The 22,549-nt window shown below is 44.6% G+C and overlaps 1 protein-coding gene across 2 annotated transcripts in view; it reads left to right on the top strand.

Moving 5' to 3' along the window:
• Positions 1-22,549, top strand: part of Zir (dedicator of cytokinesis) — a 35,475-nt gene that overhangs the window by 6,787 nt on the left and 6,139 nt on the right. For both annotated transcript variants that reach the window (XM_028171947.2, XM_089740182.1), the window contains 23 exons: positions 695-849; positions 1,543-1,661; positions 2,886-3,039; positions 3,849-4,037; positions 4,865-4,968; positions 5,916-6,084; positions 7,296-7,428; positions 7,947-8,046; positions 9,203-9,352; positions 9,866-10,043; positions 10,573-10,799; positions 12,136-12,317; positions 13,179-13,255; positions 15,046-15,207; positions 15,692-15,818; positions 16,175-16,347; positions 16,740-16,874; positions 17,272-17,412; positions 18,180-18,338; positions 19,196-19,372; positions 20,274-20,578; positions 21,030-21,201; positions 21,514-21,694. In XM_028171947.2, coding sequence (XP_028027748.2) covers positions 695-849; positions 1,543-1,661; positions 2,886-3,039; positions 3,849-4,037; positions 4,865-4,968; positions 5,916-6,084; positions 7,296-7,428; positions 7,947-8,046; positions 9,203-9,352; positions 9,866-10,043; positions 10,573-10,799; positions 12,136-12,317; positions 13,179-13,255; positions 15,046-15,207; positions 15,692-15,818; positions 16,175-16,347; positions 16,740-16,874; positions 17,272-17,412; positions 18,180-18,338; positions 19,196-19,372; positions 20,274-20,578; positions 21,030-21,201; positions 21,514-21,694 — 3,669 coding nt within the window. The remainder of the gene's footprint in view (positions 1-694; positions 850-1,542; positions 1,662-2,885; positions 3,040-3,848; positions 4,038-4,864; positions 4,969-5,915; positions 6,085-7,295; positions 7,429-7,946; positions 8,047-9,202; positions 9,353-9,865; positions 10,044-10,572; positions 10,800-12,135; positions 12,318-13,178; positions 13,256-15,045; positions 15,208-15,691; positions 15,819-16,174; positions 16,348-16,739; positions 16,875-17,271; positions 17,413-18,179; positions 18,339-19,195; positions 19,373-20,273; positions 20,579-21,029; positions 21,202-21,513; positions 21,695-22,549) is intronic.

Raw genomic sequence — 22,549 nt, 5'->3', positions numbered from 1 at the left:
CTATAAAGTCACTTATGAAATTTTTGTTAACACTGAACTGAATATGAGAAAATACATTTTTTAATAGTTACTAGTGAGACGCGAGAGATGTTTGCTTTTACCGATGAAGTTTAAAGTTGTAGTTTAAATATTATTTTATTTCTATAGTCTAGCAGAACTATATAAGAATTGTATAATGAGATGTTGAATTTTCCAACGTTTCTCCTGGAAAATTACATAATTTGCATAAGCACCGTATGTGCGATATATGTAATTTGCCTAAACACAAAGTAAACCAGTGAAATTCTATATACGCCACGGTTGTAATAGTGTGAAGAAAGAAAAAGACAAATAGCTATTCTCTGATGATTTTGTGGCAGTTCAGTCGGGTAGATGAGGTCATAACCCATTAGATTTTAAGTATCTACTGGAAGCCGTTTTTTTTTAATTGCTTAGACGGTTGGACGAGCTCAAGGTCCATCTAGTGTTAAATGGTTACTCGAGCCCATAGACATCTACAAAGTAAATGCGCCACCCACCTTGAGATATAAGTTCTAAGATCTCAGGTATAGTTACAACGGCTGCCTCACCCTTCAAACCGAAACGCATTACTGCTTCACGGCAGAAATAGGCAGGGCGGTGGTACCTAACTGTGCCGTCCCTTGCTGGTTTCGTTCCGTGTCAAAGCGACCGTTGTTTGTGTACCGTGGGACAGACGAGAACGTGCGTCCGTGCAAGGAGGTGCTGTCCTTCCCGCTGCAGGCGCCGGCCGTGCCTCACTACCAGTACCGCAACCTCATGTACCTGTCCGTGCGCGACCTCAACCTCGCCGCCTACACCTCGCGCGCCGGCTCCGCCAGGAACATCACCGTGAGCACAGCGCGCAGCACTGGCTGCTTGTAGTCGAAATAGCTTACTCAAAAGTTCTTGCATAATTCTGTGTTTTCTACACGTGTGATAAAAAAATCAAAATAAAATAAAATACGTAACGGTTTGGCTTTTTGCTCGGCTATCGACATTGCTGACGTCCATGTACCACAGTGACCATGCATCAGGGTTTTTTCATCAGGCCCGCCTGATGGTGAGTGGTTACCGTCGCCCATGGATTTCAGCAATGCCAAAGGCAGAGCTAAGCCGCTGCCTACCGAAAAATTGTGCCATATAGTCGTCTATCTATAAAGGCATTAAAAAAACCATATGCCGCGATGCGACCTGTTATACAGAATTGAGACAAGATCTTTTTTAAAAAAGATTTAAATAATTGAATAGAAATGAATAGAAAAAGTGATGATGGAAGCAAAGCTAGGAACCAGAGGGTATCGTGACAGACCGTGCCAAGCTCCATCCCGCGGACATATAACAATTTTACGAATGAAATTTGCTGTGGCCACATAAGTTCCACGACGAAGATGGTGGTAAAGTAAAGTCGTATCACAAGAAAATATAATCCTGATGCGAAGCCGACGCTTCGACTCATGTCACCAGCGGTCCTCACTCCGTTACCCTGCATGAGCTCCAGTGACCCCCACTCTGACCCCGTGAGCTAACTGCGCTTGCCGGCAGGTCCGTATACAACTGATGTCGGGCGAGCAGGAGGACGCGGCGCTGCCCGCCATATTCGGCCGCAGCGCGTGCTCAGAGTTCACAACCGAAGCCTACACCACTGTCATCTATCATAACAAGTTAGTCATTGCTCATATTATATTTTTTTTATTGCTTAGTTGGGTGGACGAGCTCACAGCCCACCTGGTGTTAAGTGGTCACTGGAGCCCATAGACATCTACAACGTAAATGCGCCACCCACCTTGAGATATAAGTTCTAAGGTTTCAAGTATAGTTACAACGGCTGCCCCGCCCTTCAAACCGAACGCATTACTGCTTCACGGCAGAAATAGGCAGGGCGGTGGTACCTACCCGCGCGGACTCGCAAGAGCTCTTACCACCAGTATACCTTTAGACCTTTAATCCTATGGTAAGTAACCACTATCGGTGTGATTTTTTTTGGACGGACGGAATCTTGTGTGTGACGGAATCTTTCAACGTAATTTTCACCGAATTAAAGACGTCCTGTTAATTTGAAAATTTTCATCCGCATCAAGGGTCCTGTTTTAGGATACTCTAAGTCAGGGCTGTCCAAACTACATACCTTTGCGGGCTAATTAATTTTACTACAAAAACTGGAGGGACGCAGAAAAAATAATTTTCAGCTTTCAAGTTAAAAAAAATACAGGGTAATAAATGCTTTTCGGTAATTCTCACAATAATAGTAAAAGATAAATAGCTTCACTTTTAAATGATGTCAAGAGAATGCAATGTTACAAGAATAAAGTTATATTATACAAAATATAGATCATATGTTTTGACAAAGACTTCTATTATCCAAACTATTTATATATTCAAAACAATTTTCTGATTAAAACATGCGTTGCGGGCTGCATGAAATCCAGCCGTTTTTCTAGACAGCCCTGCTCTAAGCTATAGGCTGGAACACATTAAAAGCCATAACAGAGAACATTGAAAGAGTATTATGGACACTTGATGCGTAGAGAGAAGATGCATGTGACTAGGAGATGTATGGAAATGGTAGCGCAAGGTAGAGGGGGCGGGAGGAGGTCGACCGAAGAAGACGTGGATGGAGTGTGTGAATGACGATATGAGAGAGAGAGGAGTGAGTGTTGAGATGGCGGCTGATAGAAGAGAATGGAAGAGGAAAATTAGCTGTGCTGACTCCACCTAGTGGGATAAGGTAGAGAAAAAGAAGAAGAACAGAGAATTTGAAAATTAGTAGTGCCCATCACTCATTGCTGTGTTGCCAGCTGTATGTCGACCATCAGCTTGTTAAAGCCACTGCGCGCCCCCTGTCGTGAATATTCCTCTCTTAAGTTAAGTAATGTGTCGTCTCCCAGAAACCCATCGCTCTACGACGAGATAAAGCTGAAGCTGCCCGCGGACCTCGGCGACCAGCACCATTTGCTGTTCACGTTTCTGCACATCTCGTGCCAGAGGAAGCCCGTGGCTCCCGACCTGGAGAAGAACGTCGAGACTCCTGTTGGATACTCTGTAAGTGCACTACGTTCAATAATTGTTATCTGTGCGTACATAGGCCATAAAACAATACATGTGTGATTTGTTTTATTTTGTCTATTTAATGATTCTTGTATTGTAACTTCCCGGAATCCTCCAAAAAGTCCACTGAAAAGGTCTCAGTAAATGACCAGCATTTTACATATTATCTCATTTCATTTCATTTTATGCCATGCTTCGTAATAATCAACTTTATTTCATTTCATAATATAATTTTTCATATAAAAAAGTTTTCATTAAAATTAAAATAAGATTTGACCTAAAGGTCTCAGTTACCAGGTCATAAAACCCCTTGAAAAAAAAAAATACAGGCTGAGGTGTGTCGTTCTAAAACCTGGATTTGTCTTGTCGTGAAGATGCAAACTCAAGTCTAGCAAACTCACAAACTAATCGCAAGATACTATTAGTTCGTTTTGTGTGAAATAATGCTTAAAAGTCCAGAAAAATTGACGGTAGTTAGCGCGATATTGAAATGTCGACGACACCTCAGTCGTACGCGACCACGGTAACCATATTCGAAATGTCGGAAATAAATATAAACGCGACATAAAATCAGTTGGTCGACGCTAAAAACATTTTTTTTTAAACTAATCCTTCAAGGCCTTTTTATTTCATGGTATGTACTTGTATAATGATATCAATGTTCAGCGGTTAGTACAGCACATAGACACTACAGAGAGAAGACCGCCGTGTGTCTTGCTACATAAGGTCGAAATCAGCCTTGTCCGTATTTGGCAACAATATCATCTAAGGCCCCAAGTCATGAGCACGCTCTGTCCCCGCAGTGGTTGCCGCTGTGCCGCAACGGCAAGCTGTCCTGCGGAGAGTTCAGCCTGCCGGTGATGCAGGAGGAGCCCCCGGATAACTACTCGTACATCTTCCCGGACGTGCAGCTCCCGGGCACGCGCTGGATCGACAACCACCGCCCCATCTTCAACATCAGCCTCGACCCTCACACCACGGTTCACCCCCTGGTAAACGAGAACGGAACACCCTTAATTCTTAACAGATTTAAAAAAATAAAGTTTCTCCATCCAGGGCCTATGCTTTTAGCTTAACTGATTCCACTAATTTATGCTGGTCGGACATTACTTTGTCCAAAAACCGTTTATTGTTCTTGGCTCTATTAGGAAAAAAAAATTATCAGACAAATGATAAATAAATAAGTATAAATAAAGACCGGCTTCATAGCTTCGGCCAGCGACTATCTGTCGTCTTTACTGATTTTGAATAAGGAGAAAATACTAATTGTGTACAAATATTACTTTACAAAAGAATACAGTTCTTTTTTATTTATTAAATAATCGTGAATCTTGAAGTCGTGACAGAACCGAATCGATTTCGTGTACGGTTACAAGACAAACAGACTGCCCTTGGTTATAGGTACGTGAGCTCACGATCAACCTGATATTAAGTGATGACCGAAGCCCATAGACATCTACAACGTAAATGCCGCCACCCGCCTTGAGCCGGCTTACAACGGTTACCCCACCCTTCAAACCGAAACTCGTTACTGCTTCACGTCAGAAATAGGCGGAGTGGTGGTACCTACCCGTGCGAACTCACAACTGTCCTATCACCAGTAATTACGCAAATTATAATTTTGTGGGTTTGATTTTTATTACACGATGTTATTCCTTCACCGTGGAAGTCAATCGTGAACATGTTGAGTACGTATTTCATAAAAAAAATGATACCCGCCGGTGGGAATCGAACACCGGTGCATCGCTAGACACGAATGCACCAGACGTGTTACCTTGACACTTAGTGACGCATGTTGCGTACGCGCCCGCACTTACAGGACGGATACATCGAACGTTTCGCGATGGCGTGCGAGGCCGTGCAGGAGGGGAACATCCCTCCGAGGATCGGCCTCAACAACATGGAAGCGGAACTCAGGACTAGGTAGGTTCATTTATCAACGTAGAATATTTTTCGATTGGTTCAAATGGTCCAACATGCTCACGGACCGTCTGGCTTGAAGCGGCTGTCAAGTCAATGGACATTGATGACCTTGAGACATGAGGTCAAAATCACGGTTTTGTTGTATAATGAAGCGTAGGTCCACTTACATGGCAGCAGAAACAAGCAAGCCGGTGGTACCTGCCCGTGTGAGAGTCGCACATCTAGTACTGTTTGTTAGCTTTCGTTTCGTAATTAAGTTGGCTATGAAACTTATCGAAAGTAGCGGTGCCCTATGTTCCAGCATATCTTATTCTCTCTATCAAATACTTGGTAGCCTAAGGGGCTATTCCAACTTACCGCGGACTGATAGGTGAGCTCACGGGCTCAATCTGAAGGAAATGCTGACACTAGCCCTAGTAAGAGTAGTGCTTCGCTGAATCTACCGCCGGATCGGAATCGCGAACCACTGAGAGGAATCTGAAGAGAATTTGTGGCGAGGCTTGTGAGAGGCCTATGTCCAGCAGTGGACGTCTGGGCTTATAAGAAGAAGAGAAGATTCAACGAGAAACTCAGTAGGCTGTGTCTATGTTTTTTTTTTATTGCTTAGATGGGTAGACGAGCACATAGCCCACCTGGTGTTAAGTGGTTACTGGAGCCCATAGACATCTACAAAGTAAATGCGCCACCCACCTTGAGATATAAGTTCTAAGATCTCAGTATAGTTACAACGGCTGCCTCACCCTTCAAACCGAAACGCATTACTACTTCACGGCAGAAATAGGCAGGGTGGTGGTACCTACCCGCGCGGACTCACAAGAGATTCTACCACCAGTAAATTTGTGGCGAGGCTTGAGGGAAGCCTATGTCCAGCAGTGGACGTCTGTGGGCTGATAAGAAGAAGAAGAAAAGATCCGGCGAGAAACTCAGTGGACTGTATCTATGGGCAGCATATCGGAGCTATCGTCGGCCAACGTGGAGGTGCTGGCCCGCTACCTGCCCGTGGTCAGCGACAAGCTCGTGCGGCTGCTGGTGGCGCCGCCCAGTCTGCACGGCCAGCCGCTCAACATCGCGCAGGACGCCTTCACCTGCCTGGCCAGTCTGTTCGCGGACATCACCGTGAGTCTCACTGTCTCAGCGTAAACCTTACTCGTGGGTAGTTCGACTTTTTAGATTAATTATTCATAGGACGTTATGGCGTTAAGTTGTGTGATTTGTTTTATTTTGTCTATTTAGTGTTTCTAAATGTGTATTAACGATGGTTTATTAACTGTTTAGTATCTGTGAAAGTGCACAAATGTGGGAAAATGAAACAAACCCGCTGGACTTAATTTCTCGGGATCCTCCAAAAAGTCCACTGAAAAAATTTCAGTAAATGATTTTACTGAGATTGTATTTCTCCAGTGTGAGAGGAGTGCCTCTCATTTCATTTCACTCCATATTATCATTTTTCATAAAAATAGGAATATAAATTAAAATAACACACGACTTAAAGGTCTTAGTTATCAGATCATAAAATCCCTTAAAGAATTAAGAAATAAAATAAAAGAATGTTCAATTTTAGAACGAACATAGTTCCATCATATCCACATGAGAAAGGAAATTCGACCTTGCTTCTCTTACTGGTGGTAGGACCTCTTGTGAGTCCGCGCGGGTAGGTACCACCGCCCTGCCTATTTCTGCCGTGAAGTAGTAATGCATTTCGGTTTGAAGGGTGGGGCAGCCGTTGTAAGTATACTTGAGACCTTAGAACTTATATCTCAAGGTGGGTGGCGCATTTACGTTATGGATGTCTATGGGCTCCAGTAACCACTTAACATCAAGTGTGCTGTGAGCTCGTCCAACCATATAAGCAATAAAAAAAAACGGTGTAGATTTATGTTGAAAAAATAATGAATTCTATATTTGTGGTGGGGATTCTATCCAATATCATTTTGGTCATCGCGAGTATACATAGCGTGTTTATTTGTTCCGGGATCAACGAACATCTGTGCAATAAAGCTTACTATAAAGTCAATGATTATCTAGAAGATTGCACAAAGTGGGAATGAGTTGCTCGCTCCGGGCATTTCAATATTGCTATAATTGTTACGTTATATAATACCACTTGTAAAAATGAATATTTAAAAAAAAGACATGCCCGCTGAGTTTCTTGCTAGTTCTCAGGACGGAGGCTAGTTTTTGTGAATTGGCGGTAGTTCTTTTTGATGTTCAACAAGTATGTACTTTCATTTATGTTGAATAAATATATTTTTTTATTTAATTTGATTTGAAACGCCCCATTGTTTTGAGCAACTAAAGACCCCTCTGTACACACCGCCCCCCGGCAGGGCCTGAACGAGGGCGCGACGTGCGACGCCCACGGGCGCAGCTCGATCCTGAGCGCCTACATCCAGTACCAGTGCACCATCCCGCGCCCCTCCATCGCCGACCGGGACGTGGGCCTGCCGCTGCCGCCCGCTGGTAAGGACACCACACATCGCACATTTCAAAAATCGAAAAAAAAAAAAATTTTTTTTGGAGAAAAAACAAAAAAGCAACCCGCTGAGGTTGTTTCGCCGTCTCTTCTCAGGACTGTGGCTCTTTTTGGAACCGGTGGTAGAGTTAACATTGTTATTTATATTTTGACATTCAACAAGTGTGTTATGCTGAAATCTAAGTTGAAATAAATGATTTTGAGTTTGAATTTGAATTTACAATTATAAAAACCCAACTCGAAAAATGTGTTTTTTGGAAAACATCGATTGCAGTTCTCAAACCGAAAAAACGTAGAGGAAGGGGACGGAGTGAAAGAGACCGATAGATAGCTTAGTCTCTACTTCTGGTAATTTGATTACTAAAAGTGGCCGAAAAGGGTCGGTCTAGGTCCATTTTTGAATTAAAGACGAAATCCAAATATTTCAAAATGAGTGTCTATAATTTTAAAGGTGCGACATGTTAACTATGCAGAAATAAAAATAACAGTTCGATTGATCGTACAGTAATGATGGATGGGTCCTGCAAGATCTTGCACGAGGAACTGGCGCTGCAGTGGGTGGTCGCCAGCGGAGTGACCAGGGACCTCGCCATGCAGAACTCCTGGTAACCTTCTCACTCTAGCGGGCGTCACGCGGTGATAGTGCGCGCCATCCCGCTAACTCTGTAACAATACATATGCCTATTAGTTACATTTTTTTTTAAATAAAATTCCTGTGTCTGTTGGTTTATTGACTTCCTTTGTAGTAAAAAAAAACATTTAAAGTCTATTTAATTATAACTTAATTCCAAAATTTTAATCAGAACTAATTTTCACAACATTTATTTCATAATTTTACTTCAATCATATTATAATACACTTAATCACTTAAATCAGCGCCATATTTTTTATCTCTTTCTCCACTACCTTATTGATATTCCACACTACCCCGAACTACTTTACCCTTAACCAACAGTGCAAGCGCGCCATAAATATTAAAAAAAAAAACAAAAAAGACTTTCTTTATACTTATAATCTGGACCTCATATCTCAAGTTCGTCCTCGGCCTTAAAATGGTTATATGGGTCCCGGTAGCCGCTGACACCGCGCGTAAAACTGAGCGTAAAAAAATAAGTCTAAGCATAAGGTCCTATATCCATGAGTGAAGTTTACAAACTGAACAGTTCCAAATGTAACAAGGTTAATTTTGAAGAGACCTCCAAGGATAAGAAATAGAGTACTAGACCCGAGCGCTCATAATACTTTATTTTTTATTGCTTAGATGGGTGGACGAGCTCACAGCCCACCTGGTGTTAAGTGGTTACTGGAGCCCATAGACATCTACAACGTAAATGCGCCACCCACCTTGAGATATAAGTTCTAAGGTCTCAAGTATAGTTACAACGACTGCCCCGCCCTTCAAACCGAAACGCATTACTGCTTGACGGCAGAAATAGGCGGGGCGGTGGTACCTACCCGCGCGGACTCACAAGAGGTCCTACCACCAGTAATTACGCAAATTATAATTTTGCGGGTTTGATTTTTATTACACGATGTTATTCCTTCAACGTGGAAATCAATCGTGAACATTTGTTGAGTACGTATTATTTCATTAGAAAAATTGGTACCTGCCTGTGGGATTCGAACACCGGTGCATCGCCCAACACGAATGCACCGGACGTCTTATCCGTTAGGCCACGACGACTTCAAACTAGTAATAAGCCTTACGGATAATCCGCCTCTGACTAGACGCGCTCGCGCCCATAATACCGGTGTCGGCAGGGCGCTGTTCGAGCTGCTGGTGAAGTCGATGTCGGAGTACGTGCAGTGGAGCGGCGCGCACGAGGCCGCCCGCAAGGCGCGCTTCCCGGAGCCCTTCACCGACGACCTCACCACCCTCGTCAACTGCGTCACCTCCGAGATCATATCCGGGTGAGTACTGGTATTCGTCCGGTGCCTCTCAACTTTGCGGTCGCAACTGTAATCTGAGCAACGTTACGACTCCGCGGACTTTTTTTGGCGCGAACGCTGAGGTTGTGTGATGTGTTTTATTTTGTCTATTTAGTGTTTCTTCAGGTTTAAATGTGTAATAACGATGGTTTATTAACTGTTTAATATCTGTGAAAGGGCACAAATGTGGGAAAATGAAACTAAAGTCGCTGAACGTAACTTCTCGGGATCCTCCAAAAGGTCCACTGAAAAAGTCTCATTAAATGACCACCATTTTACTGAGATTATAATAATATGTCATCCCATATCATCTCATCTCATTTCATCCCAGTTGATTAATGTCTCAAATTAACTATCTTCATTTCATTTTATTTCACCTCATATTATCATTTTTCGTAAAAATAAGAATATAATATAAATTAAAATAAGAAATGACTTAAAGGTCTTAGTTACCAGGTCATAAAATTCCTTAAAAAAGAATTGTTGACTCCGCAGCTACGGCAAGAACAGTCGGCTGACGCAGAGCCTCAACAACAGCCTGGCGTTCTTCCTGTTCGACCTCATCAACATAATGGACCGCGGCTACGTGCTGAGCCTCGTCCGGACCTACTACAAGCAGATGAGCGCCAAGATCGCGTCCCTGCCCGACGCCGTGCCGCTCGTGCACTACAAGGTCTCCTGGAGCATTAGCCATAGCCCACAGAGTCGTTGTTTGCATATTACAAAATTCGGTTATGCAGAATTGTTAATCTATATTCAACATTACAAAGCTGAAGAATTTGTTTGTTTGAACGCGCTAATCTCAGGAACTACTGGTCCGATTTGAAAAATTATTTCAGTGCTAGATAGCCCATTTATCGAGGAAGGCTATAGGCTATATAACATCACGCTAAGAACAATACAAGCGAAGCACCAATAAAGAATGTTTCAAAATCGGGGGTTTTTTCCCTCTTGAGAGCTTCCGCTGCGTGCGCTACAGAAACGGTTAAAGTTTCGCTAAATTAATGTATGACAGAATTGTTCACCTTTAAAAGACCTGAAAAAAAGTCCGCGACAGCATATGTCTATATGTTAAGGTTGGCTCACTATAACGTTTTTTATGCTAAACAAATTTGTTCTAAAATAAAACATTATTTGTGAACTATTCCACGCGGACGAAGTCGCGGGCAAGAGCTAGTGATAAATAAAATATTCGTATTCAGCTGGCGTTTCTGCGCATCGTGTGCTCCCACGAGCACTACGTGTCCCTGTCCCTTCCCGGGGGGGGCCCGGGGGGTCGCGGCGGCGCGGCGTCCCCCGCCCCCTCGGCGCACTCCGGGGGATCGAGCAGCGCGCCGCCCCCCGCCTCCGCACTCACCCACGACTTCCGGTCCCGCCACTACCTGCCCGGCCTGCTGCTGGCTGAGCTGGCCAACGCGCTGGAGATGCAGTGAGTACATTGGTTTGTCTATATGCAACTGTGGTTGCTGGCGTGAAGGCGCGTCCATTAGCCCGCGCCGCACTGCAGACAACGGATTTTGTTTTGCTTTGTGTGATTTCACATAGTGCCGCGTCCACTATCCGCAACGCCTGCGCCAAACTGTTATGGGAAATTGCCCTGAGGTCGTTTTACTATTTATTTGGATTATACAATATGGATGATAACTCTCAGAGCCATTCCGGCGGCCGCACCCGTACGCTAAGACAGTTCACTCTCTACTGACTTTTCTGCGGTCTCCTCTAAGGTCTCTACCTCGGACCGTCTAGTCAGCGGTTCGAGGGTATCAGCATTTTAGGGTTCAGTACAGATATATAACAGAACGCACCGGTATTTATGAGCAAAGAATAAATAAATAATAATAAATAAATAAATATTTACTAACAATCACGCCACGTTAACTGGTCCCGTGATAAGTTCGTAAAGAACTTGTGTTACAGGTACCAGATAACGGATATAAATGTAAGATTTTTATTATACACATACATATATTTAATATACATCCATAACCCTGGAAAAGACATTTATATTTATCATACAAATATCTTCCCTTGGCGGGATTCGAACCCGCGACCCCCTTGTGCAGTGACCATGTCACTTACCACTACACCAGACGGAATACAAAGCAAAATAGAATCCGTTGCGTGCGGTGCGTCCGACGCGGGTCGCCCACTGAGTTTCTCGCCGGATCTTCGCAGTGGGTCGCGTTTCCGATCCGGTGGTAAATTCTGCGAAGCACTGCTTTTGCTAGGGTCAGTGTTAGCAACGTCGTCAGGTTTGAGCTCCGAGAACTCACCTACTAGTTAAGGTTACGCTGATATAGCCTCTAAAGGCTCTCAGCTTTGGTAGGAAAAGAAAACGTGTGGCATTCGGGAGCATTTTTTATCAACTTGTGCAATTATAATTAAACAATGATAATTTAATATTAAAACAATAATAACACAAGACCACGCTATATTAAACATTAATAAAAGCAAAACCTTAACTGTCCCCTTCACACTCATAAGCTAGACCGCGCGAGAGAGAGATGGGCAGACTTTTCATGATGCGCATGCAGTGTGACGTCACGCCACGCGCTTATTCACAAACACTACACAAGCGCAACGTGTGATTGTGTCGAACGCGAGCTACATGGTAGGCGGAGTGAGGGGTGTAAGGTTTTTTTCGTTACGGAATTTCATGATTCGGTCGCCGCGCTCAAGGCCCGCGATAAAAGCTATGCAATAGCTTAAAAAGGCGCGGGTCAATGGACGCGTATCTTAATGCGTTTCTGCGTGTGTTGGCGCAGGAGCCCGGTGCTGCAGAGCGCGGCGGTGGGCGCGGTGCTGGGCCTGCTCACGGCGCACGACGCGGACCCGCGCTTGGCGGAGCCCGAGCTGAAGGCGCGCGTGGCCTCGCTGTACCTGCCGCTGCTCGGCATCGTCATGGACGCCTACCCGCAGCTCTACAGGGGCTTCAACAACAACAAGGGTCAGTCCGCATTATACACCATCGATAATGAACCTTACAGTGCAATATATAACAAGGGTCAATCCGCATTATACTTTATCCATAATGAACCTTGCGGTGCAATATATTTAATCTTAAATGTGAAAATGGGATTGCTTCCCTTAAAAGACGGTAGTACGTATTTATAAATACTTTTAAAATTTTATTACTATTCTGTTAATCCACATATTTGTCTTGAGTCATGAGGCCGAAGTCTCAACAGCATTGAAACATCGGCGATATAAGGAAAGGAGCTATGGAAATTAAAATTAATAATAACCGAATGTTAGAGAACATACTAACAAAGGGGTAGAGGGGAACGGTAACAGTGGCAGAAGGTTTGACAATACAATCATAAGATGATTTAATGAAATTCAGATAAAACCTAACATATCATTGGTTTAAAACAGCCTTTCCCAAAGTGGGCGATTCCCTTGCGGGCGCTGTAGACCTAAAGTTATTATTATCTCTGCACCACCCTAAGGTCGACTGGAAGAGAATGCCCATGGCATTAAGTCCGCCTGTGTACAAGTTTTGTTTTGTGCATAAAGTATAAATAAATAAATAAAGGGGGGCGGTTAGAGACCCAGAAAAAAAGGGAGCGTTGTGTAGAGGCTTGGGAGATGATTTGTAATTTCATCTAGGAGGACTCTTAGACACCGACTGAGCTCTAGCTATAGTGGTATTTAAGTAGGTGAAAAATGAGGGCGCTAAAAATTTATTTATTCTCAAAGTGGGCAATAGACAAAATAAGTTTGGGAGTCCCTGGCTTAAAACGAACGATTATGAATACTTAATACATATTGAAAACCAGATATTTAATTAATTTTCTTCTATTAACAGAAATTCTTCAGCTAGACAGCGAGATGAGTCAGTTCGGGAGTCTGTGCTCACCGCCCTCCCCGGTCGACTACAAACAGGTTTGTGTGTCCGTACGCGCCGCCACTCCGCTAGCTGCCTCATTGAGGACCCAAACCTTTAAGGCTTCGTCAAACAGAACGCGTACTTAGCGCGCGTCAGAACGCTAAACTGACGGCGCGCTATGACGTCGAGATGTGTTGTACTACTGTGGTAATGTACTGTCAAACAGAGCCCCAGCGCTGTAAGTACACAGCGCTCTGTCGCGGCGTTAGGACGCTTTGACGTCAGGCGTTGTAATTTTTTACAAATTTTATTTTAGCGTCCGAGTGAATGTGCATTAAAATACTGGATAATGCCCGAAAAATTGATAGAATTAGTTAGAAAATACCTATGGTTATACAATGCCATATGTGAATCACTCGACATCTTAATACTTTTAAATTTTCAGACTGCTATAGAAAGGCACTATGATTTGGCGGATGTTACGTTGCGTCAAGTTTGCGCGTTGGGCTCATCTAGTCAATTTGTGTGACATCGGTAGGCAGCGGCTTGGCTCTGCCCTTGGCATTGCTGAAGTCCATGGGCGACGGTAACCACTCACCATCAGGTGGGCCGTATGTTCGTCTGCCTACAAAGGCAATAAAAAATAAATAAATAAAAACATGAAAACAGTGCGCCATTGAAACGCAGCGCTAAGTACGTGTTCTGTTTGACGAAGCCTTCACAGATATCACAAAGCTTGGAAGATGCTAGTGATGATCATCCGACGCGATCGCTGATTTTGAATGAATAGCTCGACGAGCGAACTAACCCACAGACACAGCTCACTGAGTTTGGCATACATATGGAACATGTATCAATTACAGTCTTAAAAATTCCGCTGATATGCTTGTGGCGGTAGCCATCACAGAACACAAGATATTTGACAGATGCCTGAATCTCGCTTACGACATTTTCAAGATAAGCTCGCATATATACAAGTTCCGAACAACAACATACGGACCGTCGGTCTACCGAGCAATATCCCTCGCTCGGTAGAAGATCTTTCCTTTCGTCGTTAAGACTCCCAAATGCTTTTTAATGATTTAAGTAAGACTACAAAACAACATATTTTCATCAATCAATGTAAATGATGAAGTGCCAGGAATTTGTGCACTGTTGCGTCACGATCACCAGAAAAAAAGATTGACGCGGTGAAAAGGGTACTTACTAATCCACAAAAACACGCTACTGCTTCCGATTGAACAATGAAATTAATATAATTTACCATAATTTAAACGTTCCAAACAATAGTTGCATATTATAATATGACCCCACAGACACAGCCCGCTGAGTTTCTCGCTGGATCTTCTCAGTGGGTCGTTTCCGATCCGGTGGTAGATTTTGCGAAGCACTACTCTTGCTAGGGCTAGTGCTAGCAAATTCTCTCAGGTTGAGCCCGTGAGCTCATTTTTTTTTAAAGCTTAGATGGGTGAACGAGCTCACAGGTCACCTGGTGTTAAGTGGTTACTGGAGCCCATAGACATCTACAACATAAATGCGCCACCCACCTTGAGATATAAGCTCTTAAGGTCTCAAGTATAGTTACAGCGGCTGCCCCACCCTTCAAACCGAAAGGCATTACTGCTTCACGGCAGAAATAGGCAGGGTGGTGGTACCTACCCGCGCGGACTCACAAGACGTCCTATCACCATTGAACCGTCTTACCCGTCTGCGTAACTGGAATAGCCTCTTAGGCTACCAGCGGATAGGTAGGGGAAAAAGAACGAATAGTACAGTCAGCAGCTGTACTGTCTCAGCGAGGCACCCCGTGAGGAGCTCGTGGCTAAGCGTGGTGAATGTTCCCCAGGAGGGCCGCGCCGCGCTGAACAGCGAGACGAGCCGCAACCTGGTGACGTGCCTCGCCTGGGTGCTGAAGTGGGCCGGGCCCTGCGCCGCCGACCTGCCGCCCTCCGCCCTGCGCACCCTGCTCGCGCTCATCGACCTCGCCTTCAGCTGCCACGAGTACAAGGTACGTCGCCCTCCTCCGGCCATTTTTAAGGGATTTTATGACCTGGTAACTAAGACATTTAAGTCATATCTTATTTTAATTTATATTCTTATTTTTATGAAAAATTACAATATGGAGTGAAATGAAATGAAGATGATTAATTTGAAACATTAATCAACTGGGATGAAATTAAATAAAATGAGATGATATGGGATGAAATATAATCTCAGTAAAATGATGGTTATTTACTGAGACTTTTTCAGTGGGCTTTTTGGAGGATCCCGAGAAGCTACGTCCAGTGTCTCAAATTAATCGTATTCATTCCATTCACTCCATATTATCATTTTTCACAAATATAAATTAAAATAAGACTTGACCTAAAAGTCTTAGTTCCCAGGTCATAAAATCCCTCTAAAAAAAATTAACGTACTTGACACGTACAATGCGCGAGCGCTCCACAAGCTTCGGTCCGTTGTGTCTAAGCTTGTGTAACGTATGTCCCCAGGGGCGCAAGGAGATCATGAAGTGCGCTCAGCAGAACGTCCGTAAGACGACAGACATAAAGGCGAAATTAGAAGACGTCATTCTCGGCCAGGGATCGGCGCGGTCCGACTTCATCATGCGTAGGAAAGGTAACCATTATTCAGGGCACGTACATAATAACAAAAATTAAAAACCCGATTAGGAAATGACTGAATAGAAGTGTCTGTAGTTGTAGTGATATAGGGAATGTTGCCAGACCGCTCTGCCAAGAACTACGCAAGAGCTCAACGCACTCCACGATTTCAATCGAACCATACAATGTGAGGCACACGGACTTTTTGATCGTCATTAGTACTGAGGCTCAGGACAACAAAAATACAATACACACAGTCATGCTGCCTCAGGCTGCAGTGCTCACAATGGTACAGACAGACTGCTCTGATGGAGGATGCTGTAATCATAAACTAGACATACAGGAATATCCCGAAATATTTGTTTTCTCCAGGGGGCAACATGTCCAACGGTGGGTGTAAGCGTGAGCGATGGCGCAAGGAGTGGGTGCGAGGCGGAGGGCGGGACTGCGCCCCCTCCCCCGCCGCACCGAACCCCTCGCTCGCCGCCGCGCTCGCGGGGGAGCTCTCCCTCACCCTCCTGCACGCCCTGGAGAATATCGTCCAGGTACACGACGTCTCCCGTTCATGGCGCCACATACAGACTACAACAAATGTCCATTAATCGAATTAATCTATCCTTCGATCACTTTGTATAGATAAAGAATTAATATTCAATCATTAGTTGAAATTTTATAGTTGTGACATTTTCTTAACACCAATCACAACGAGTAACGAACGTCATACGTGCTCAATCGTGGTTTTGAAACGTAAAAAGGTTCAGTTATACCGCAAACCTCGGCAGGAGAATACTTTCGTTGCTGAACTGAGATAACATTGCATCGACGTGATGATCGATTTGTACTTGTGTGTTTTGACCCCAAATGACGTCACAATTATCGGTACTAGCGCTTCGTAAAGTTGAGCTCGTTGTGGAGAGTGTGAGGTCGTCGGTTGCAGGCCAGCAGCAACCTGGAGTGCGGGCAGAGCATCTGCAGCACGGCGCTGCAGGTGGTGCTGCGGGCCCTGCAGCGCAACCAGAGCGTGGTGGTGCTGCAGAACATGCTGGCCACGGTGCGGGCGCTCATCGTCAGGGTACGATATACTTCAGTAATACGAACCTGAAAGTTCCGAGATTCGACTATGTAGATTTTAGTAATGACGTAATGCGGGACCGCACCAAGAGGGGCCATTGTCCTGCTTTTTCTGCCGCGAAAATATCATTTTAGCTTTTTTTATATATATGGATGAATGAATGGTTACAGGAGCCCATAGACATTTACAACGTAAATGCCACCGTTTGCATAAGATTCGAGTTCTAATTTTACAGTACAACGGTTGCCCCGCCCTTCAAACCGAAACGCGTAGCAGTAGTCACGCCAAAAATAGGCGGGATTGCAGGCGGACTCAGAACACGCCCTACCATCAGCACACATTTAATTATGAAAGTACAGTAGCGATACAGTACAGTTGAGTGCGTGGACGTGTGCAGCTGGGCTGGTCGTGCTGCGGCGAGGAGTGGAGCGTGTGCCGCGTGCTGCTGCGGCACGGCGCCGCGCTGGCGGGCGGCACGCGCGCGCACGCCGCCGCGGCGCTGTACGCGCTCATGCGCCAGCACTACCTGCTCGGCAACGTGAGTGCCGCCGCGTCCGGACTAACGCTATATCGTCATTAGCGTTAAACGCTAATTCAAAACTCTTCGGGTGATGTTTGAAAAGACTGAGTAAGGGGACTTTTTGTCGGGAACGCGAGGATGAAGTTGCATGATTTGTTTTATTTTGTCTAATTAGTGTTTCTTCAGGTTTAAATATGTAATAACGGTGTTTTATTAACTGTTTAAAATCTGTGAAAGTGCACAAATGTGGGAAAATAAAACAAAGCCGCTGAACGTAACTTCTCGGGATCCTACAAAAAGTCCATTGAAAAAGTCTCAATAAAAGACCACAATTTTACTGAGATTATACTTCATCCCATATCATCTCGTTTTCATTTCATTTTATGCCATGTTTCATATATCATCATTTTTCATATATAAAAGTTATCATTAAAATTAAAATAAGACTTGAGTAAGGGATATATTGATTGTTCAGAACGTTAGTGTAGTGTTTTTCAATAGGGACGCTAGAACTTTGACAGCTCATAGCGGCCATCTTGGTAAAGCGATAGCTGTCAAATTTTAACGTGAACACATATTAAGTCACATTTCACCGTAGAACGCTACAAGTTTGTCCGACGGTATCACCGGCCCTTATTTCTTCGAACGGACTCTCCAGCAATATTTGAATTACAATTTTATAACCAAAGAAATTTGACATTTAGAAAATATCAAAAATCTTAATTTAATAAAACTATATAAAAAAATGACATTACATTAAAATAGTAAAACCGCACGGCTTCCAGAATTTCAGTCGCGTGAAGATGCAGATAACGATGTCCCTGTCGTCGCTGGTGGGCACGTCCACCACCTTCAGCGAGGAGTCGCTCCGCCGCGCGCTGAAGACCATCCTGGTGTACGCCGAGCGCGACGCCGACATGCACGACACCACCTTCCCGGAGCAGGTCCGACCTCACCACCCTCTATCTATTCCTACCTATTATATACATATACGCGCGGACGGGTAGGTGAGCTCACGGACTTAACCTGAAAGAATTTGCTAACACTAGCCCTAGGAAAAGCAGTGCTTCCCATAATCTACCACCGGATCGGAACCGACTGACAAGATCCGGCGAGAAACTCAGTGGGTTGTGTCTATGGGTTAGTTCGCTCGTCGAACTCTTCGTCGTAGTCGAAGAAGGGGACCGGTGCTTGAACGGTTTAAAAGCACCGAGAGTAAATCCGAGGGATCTGATTGGACATGTTTCGGGTGACGGCGGCTTTGAGTTGCTCCGTCGCGGATAAGGACCGCTCCTGACATCCATTCTGCAGTAATTTTATCGCCAAGATGTCATGTCATAAAATTTATCTGAATAATCAATAAGTATATGTACCTACTCTAGTTTTTACTGGTGGTAGGACTTCTTGTGAGTCCGCGCGGGTAGCTACCACCACCCTGCCTATTTCTGCCGCGAAGCAGTAATGCGTTTCGGTTTGAAGGGCGGGGCAGCCGCTGTAACTATACTGAGATCTTAGAACTTATATCTCAAGGTGGGTGGCGCACTTACGTTGTAGATGTCTATGGGCTCCAGTAACCACTTAACACCAGGTGGGCTGTGAGCTCGTTCAACCATCAAAGCAATAAAAAAAACCTAATAAAACAAACATTTTCTAAATGCGCGTAGACAATGACCTAAGTCCCCAGAAGGTAGTCGCGCCGTCCAGACCCCACATATAGCTTTACTCTTCAGATGAGACGCAGCTCCCCATGTAGAAATGACTCCTACATATTATTATGTTTTGTATATATTTTATATTGCAGGTGAAAGATCTAGTGTTCAACCTCCACATGATCCTATCGGACACGGTGAAGATGAAGGAGTACGCAGAGGACCCGGAGATGCTGCTGGACCTCATGCACCGCGTGGCGCGAGGGTACCAACACAGCCCGGACTTGAGGCTCACCTGGCTGAACAACATGGCGCAGAAGCACATGGAGGTGAGAGGTCCCTGTAGGTTGGTGTGCGCCAGCTTGCGGTCTACAGGAACCCAGACATCACGAAGAGAGTGCGCACATCGTGTAACTTCAAAGTGGTGCCAACCTGCCTGGTTCAGTGTGCCGACAGTGTTGGAAATGAGGGTTAGAGAGTCAATGACCTAAGAAATTGGTGGTATTGCGGTCTGTGACTCTGCTCGGGTAGGTACCGCAGCCTTGTATACCTTTGATGTGAAGCAGTAATTAATTCCAGTTTGATGGATGGGGCAGCCGTTGTACTATACAACTGAGACTTGCTCTTAATGTCACCAAATCTCGATCATTTTAATACATAGTGCTTTTTGAATACTTTTCTATTGCTTAGATGAGTGGACGAATTAACAGCTAAGTTGGTGTTAAGTGGTTACTAGAGCCCATAGACATCTACGCCGTAAATGCGTCACCCACCTTGACTATCTATGGGATTTTATGACCTGGTAACTAAGACCTTTAAGTCATGTCTTATTTTAATTTATATTATTTTTTTATGAAAAATGATAATATGCAGTGAAATGAAATGAAGATGATTAATTTGAGACATTAATCAATTGAGATGAAATTAAATAAAATGAGATGATATGGGATGAAATATAATCTCAGTAAAATGGTGGTAATTTACTGAGACTTTTTCAGTGGACTTTTTGGAGGATCTCGAGAAGTTACGTCCAACGACTTTGTTTCATTGTCCCATATTTGTGCACTTTCACAGATATTAAACAGTTAATAAACCACCGTTATTACACATTTAAACACAAAATAGACAAAATAAAACAAATCACACAACTTCACTCCTCGCGTTCCTGCCAAAAAGTCACCCACCTTGAGATATAAGTAGTGCGGTGTGAAGTGTAGTCGTGTGTGGCAGCGCTCGAACCACGCGGAGGCGGGCATGTGCCTGGCGCAGGGCGCGGCGCTGGTGGCGGAGCGGCTGGGCGCGCGCGGGCGGGGCGCGCAGCTGCTGCACCGCGTCACGCACAACGCGCTGGACGAGAGCTGCCCCGACGCGCTGCACCACCACCTCACGCACCACGAGCTGCAGGCGCTGCTGGACCACGCGGCCGGCGAGCTCATGGCGGCCGGCATGTACGAGACCGTCAACGAGCTCTACAAGCTGCTCATCCCCATCGCAGAGGAGCACCGCGACTACAAGAAGCTGGCCAACATCCACAGGTGCGCGCACTCCACGCGCACTCCACGCGCTGTCTCGTCATCTTAGGCGTCACGTCTCGTTAAATATGAATCGATTTCAGCTTAATCTCATTTCTGTTCTTATCTATACTTCTATACTAATATATATAAATCTACAGTGGTTTTTACGGTGAGAAATAATAATGTAAAATTTAAATGCCCAGCAAAGCGGACGGGTACAGCTAGTTTAAAATATTTTCATGCTGTATCAAAATAATTCGAGACTTTTCCGAATTCCATGATAACGATCACCGAGTAAAAACCTATCCGAAGCGAATCGTATAAAAACAAAAAAAAATAGATTCAAATATATAATGTTCAGATGTGCTTTTGAATATTTTTCTGAATTCGATTGCGGCGCAATCCTAAGAAAAATAAATATTTTTTATATTTAAAAAAAAGACTTACTTACTTCAAAATGTGCAATTGTCAGCAAGCTGCAGGAGGCGTTCACCCGCATCGAGCAGCTGCACGGGAAGCGCGTGTTCGGGACGTACTTCCGCGTGTGCTTCTACGGGCAGCTGTTCGGGGACCTGCACCTGCAGCAGTTCGTCTACAAGGAGCACGCGCTCACCAAGCTGCCCGAGATCTTCAGCAGACTCGAGGTCGGCCCCCGCACAGTCCCATCACGAGCCTTTTTTTATTGCTTAAATAGGTGGACGAGCTCACCGCCCACCCGATGTTAAGTGGTTACTGGAGCCCATAGACATCTACAACCGTAAATACGTCACCCACCTTGAGATATAAGTTCTAAGATCTTAGTATAGTTACAACGGCTGCCCCGCCCTTCAAACCGAAACGCATTACTGCTTCACGGCAGAAATAGGCAGGGTGGTGGTACCCACCCGCGCGGACTCAAAAGTGGTCCTATCACCAGTAAATAATGCCTCAAGTCTAACGCGACGTGTGTCCCGCAGAACTTCTACAGCCAGCGCTTCGGGGCCGAGAACGTGGTCATCATCAAGGACTCCAACAACGTGGACCCCGCCACGCTGGACCCGGACAAGGCGTACATCCAGATCACGTACGTGGAGCCGTACTTCGAGCCTCACGAACTCCGGAGGCGCCTCACGCACTACGAGCGGAACCACAACATCAGTGAGTAGGGGGCGGTGGGGGTGAGGGGCCTCAGACACTAGACACCTACGAATAAAAAAGTGTGTGTGTCCGCTCCGACGCACGACTGGAGTTTACTGGATATAAAAAATTAAACGAAACAATACGAGAAATAGTTCTATATTACGACAACACGATACACTACAGATTATTAACAAATTAACGAGACACAAAACAAACGACTAACAAATATATGAAAATACAATAATGAGAGAAACGCGCGATCAGTACGAGGCTTTGTGGCGGACTGCCGGCGCATGTACTAGCATGTCACACGAAATGCGCATAACGCATTTCGTGTGACATGCTAGTACGATTTTGGTCCCCATAATTTTCATACCCCGGGCCTATATATGTAAATCGATTCTAAAGGAGTAAACTCCAATAAAACTATGGAAAAATAATGACGCTTTAAAAATGGTTCCACGAAAATAGCTACGGCGGAGGGCGGGGCTTAAAATAGCTACAGAACGGCGCGCCAGTTCGCTGTGGCACTCGTGTCGTGCGGTCGTGTTGCGTCAGTTTTCGGTTGACCAGATAATTATTATTTTGCGCTTTTTAATTTTGCAAATATGCAATCGTGTGTCGTGAAATGGTGTAAAAGCCATACAGATATGAAAGACAGTGGAATTAGCTTTCATAAGTAAGTATACAAACATCGTAAAATTTCATACTATCGTACTATCGTACATATTGCATAACACTATCCGTGTTATGCAATATGTACGGTTACTGTTTCTATGCATTAGTAGTTCTTTATACTGCTCGGATAAAACATAAGTTTTATTTAAGTAACAAGTATGATACTATGCAGCGATAAGAAATGATTTTATTGCT

This window comes from Bombyx mandarina, chromosome 04, assembly GCF_030267445.1.
Source record: "Bombyx mandarina strain Sakado chromosome 04, ASM3026744v2".
Classification (NCBI taxonomy): Eukaryota; Metazoa; Arthropoda; class Insecta; order Lepidoptera; family Bombycidae; genus Bombyx; species Bombyx mandarina.
Note: the sequence above shows the minus strand (reverse complement) of the source record. Positions and strands in the feature narration are given on the sequence as shown.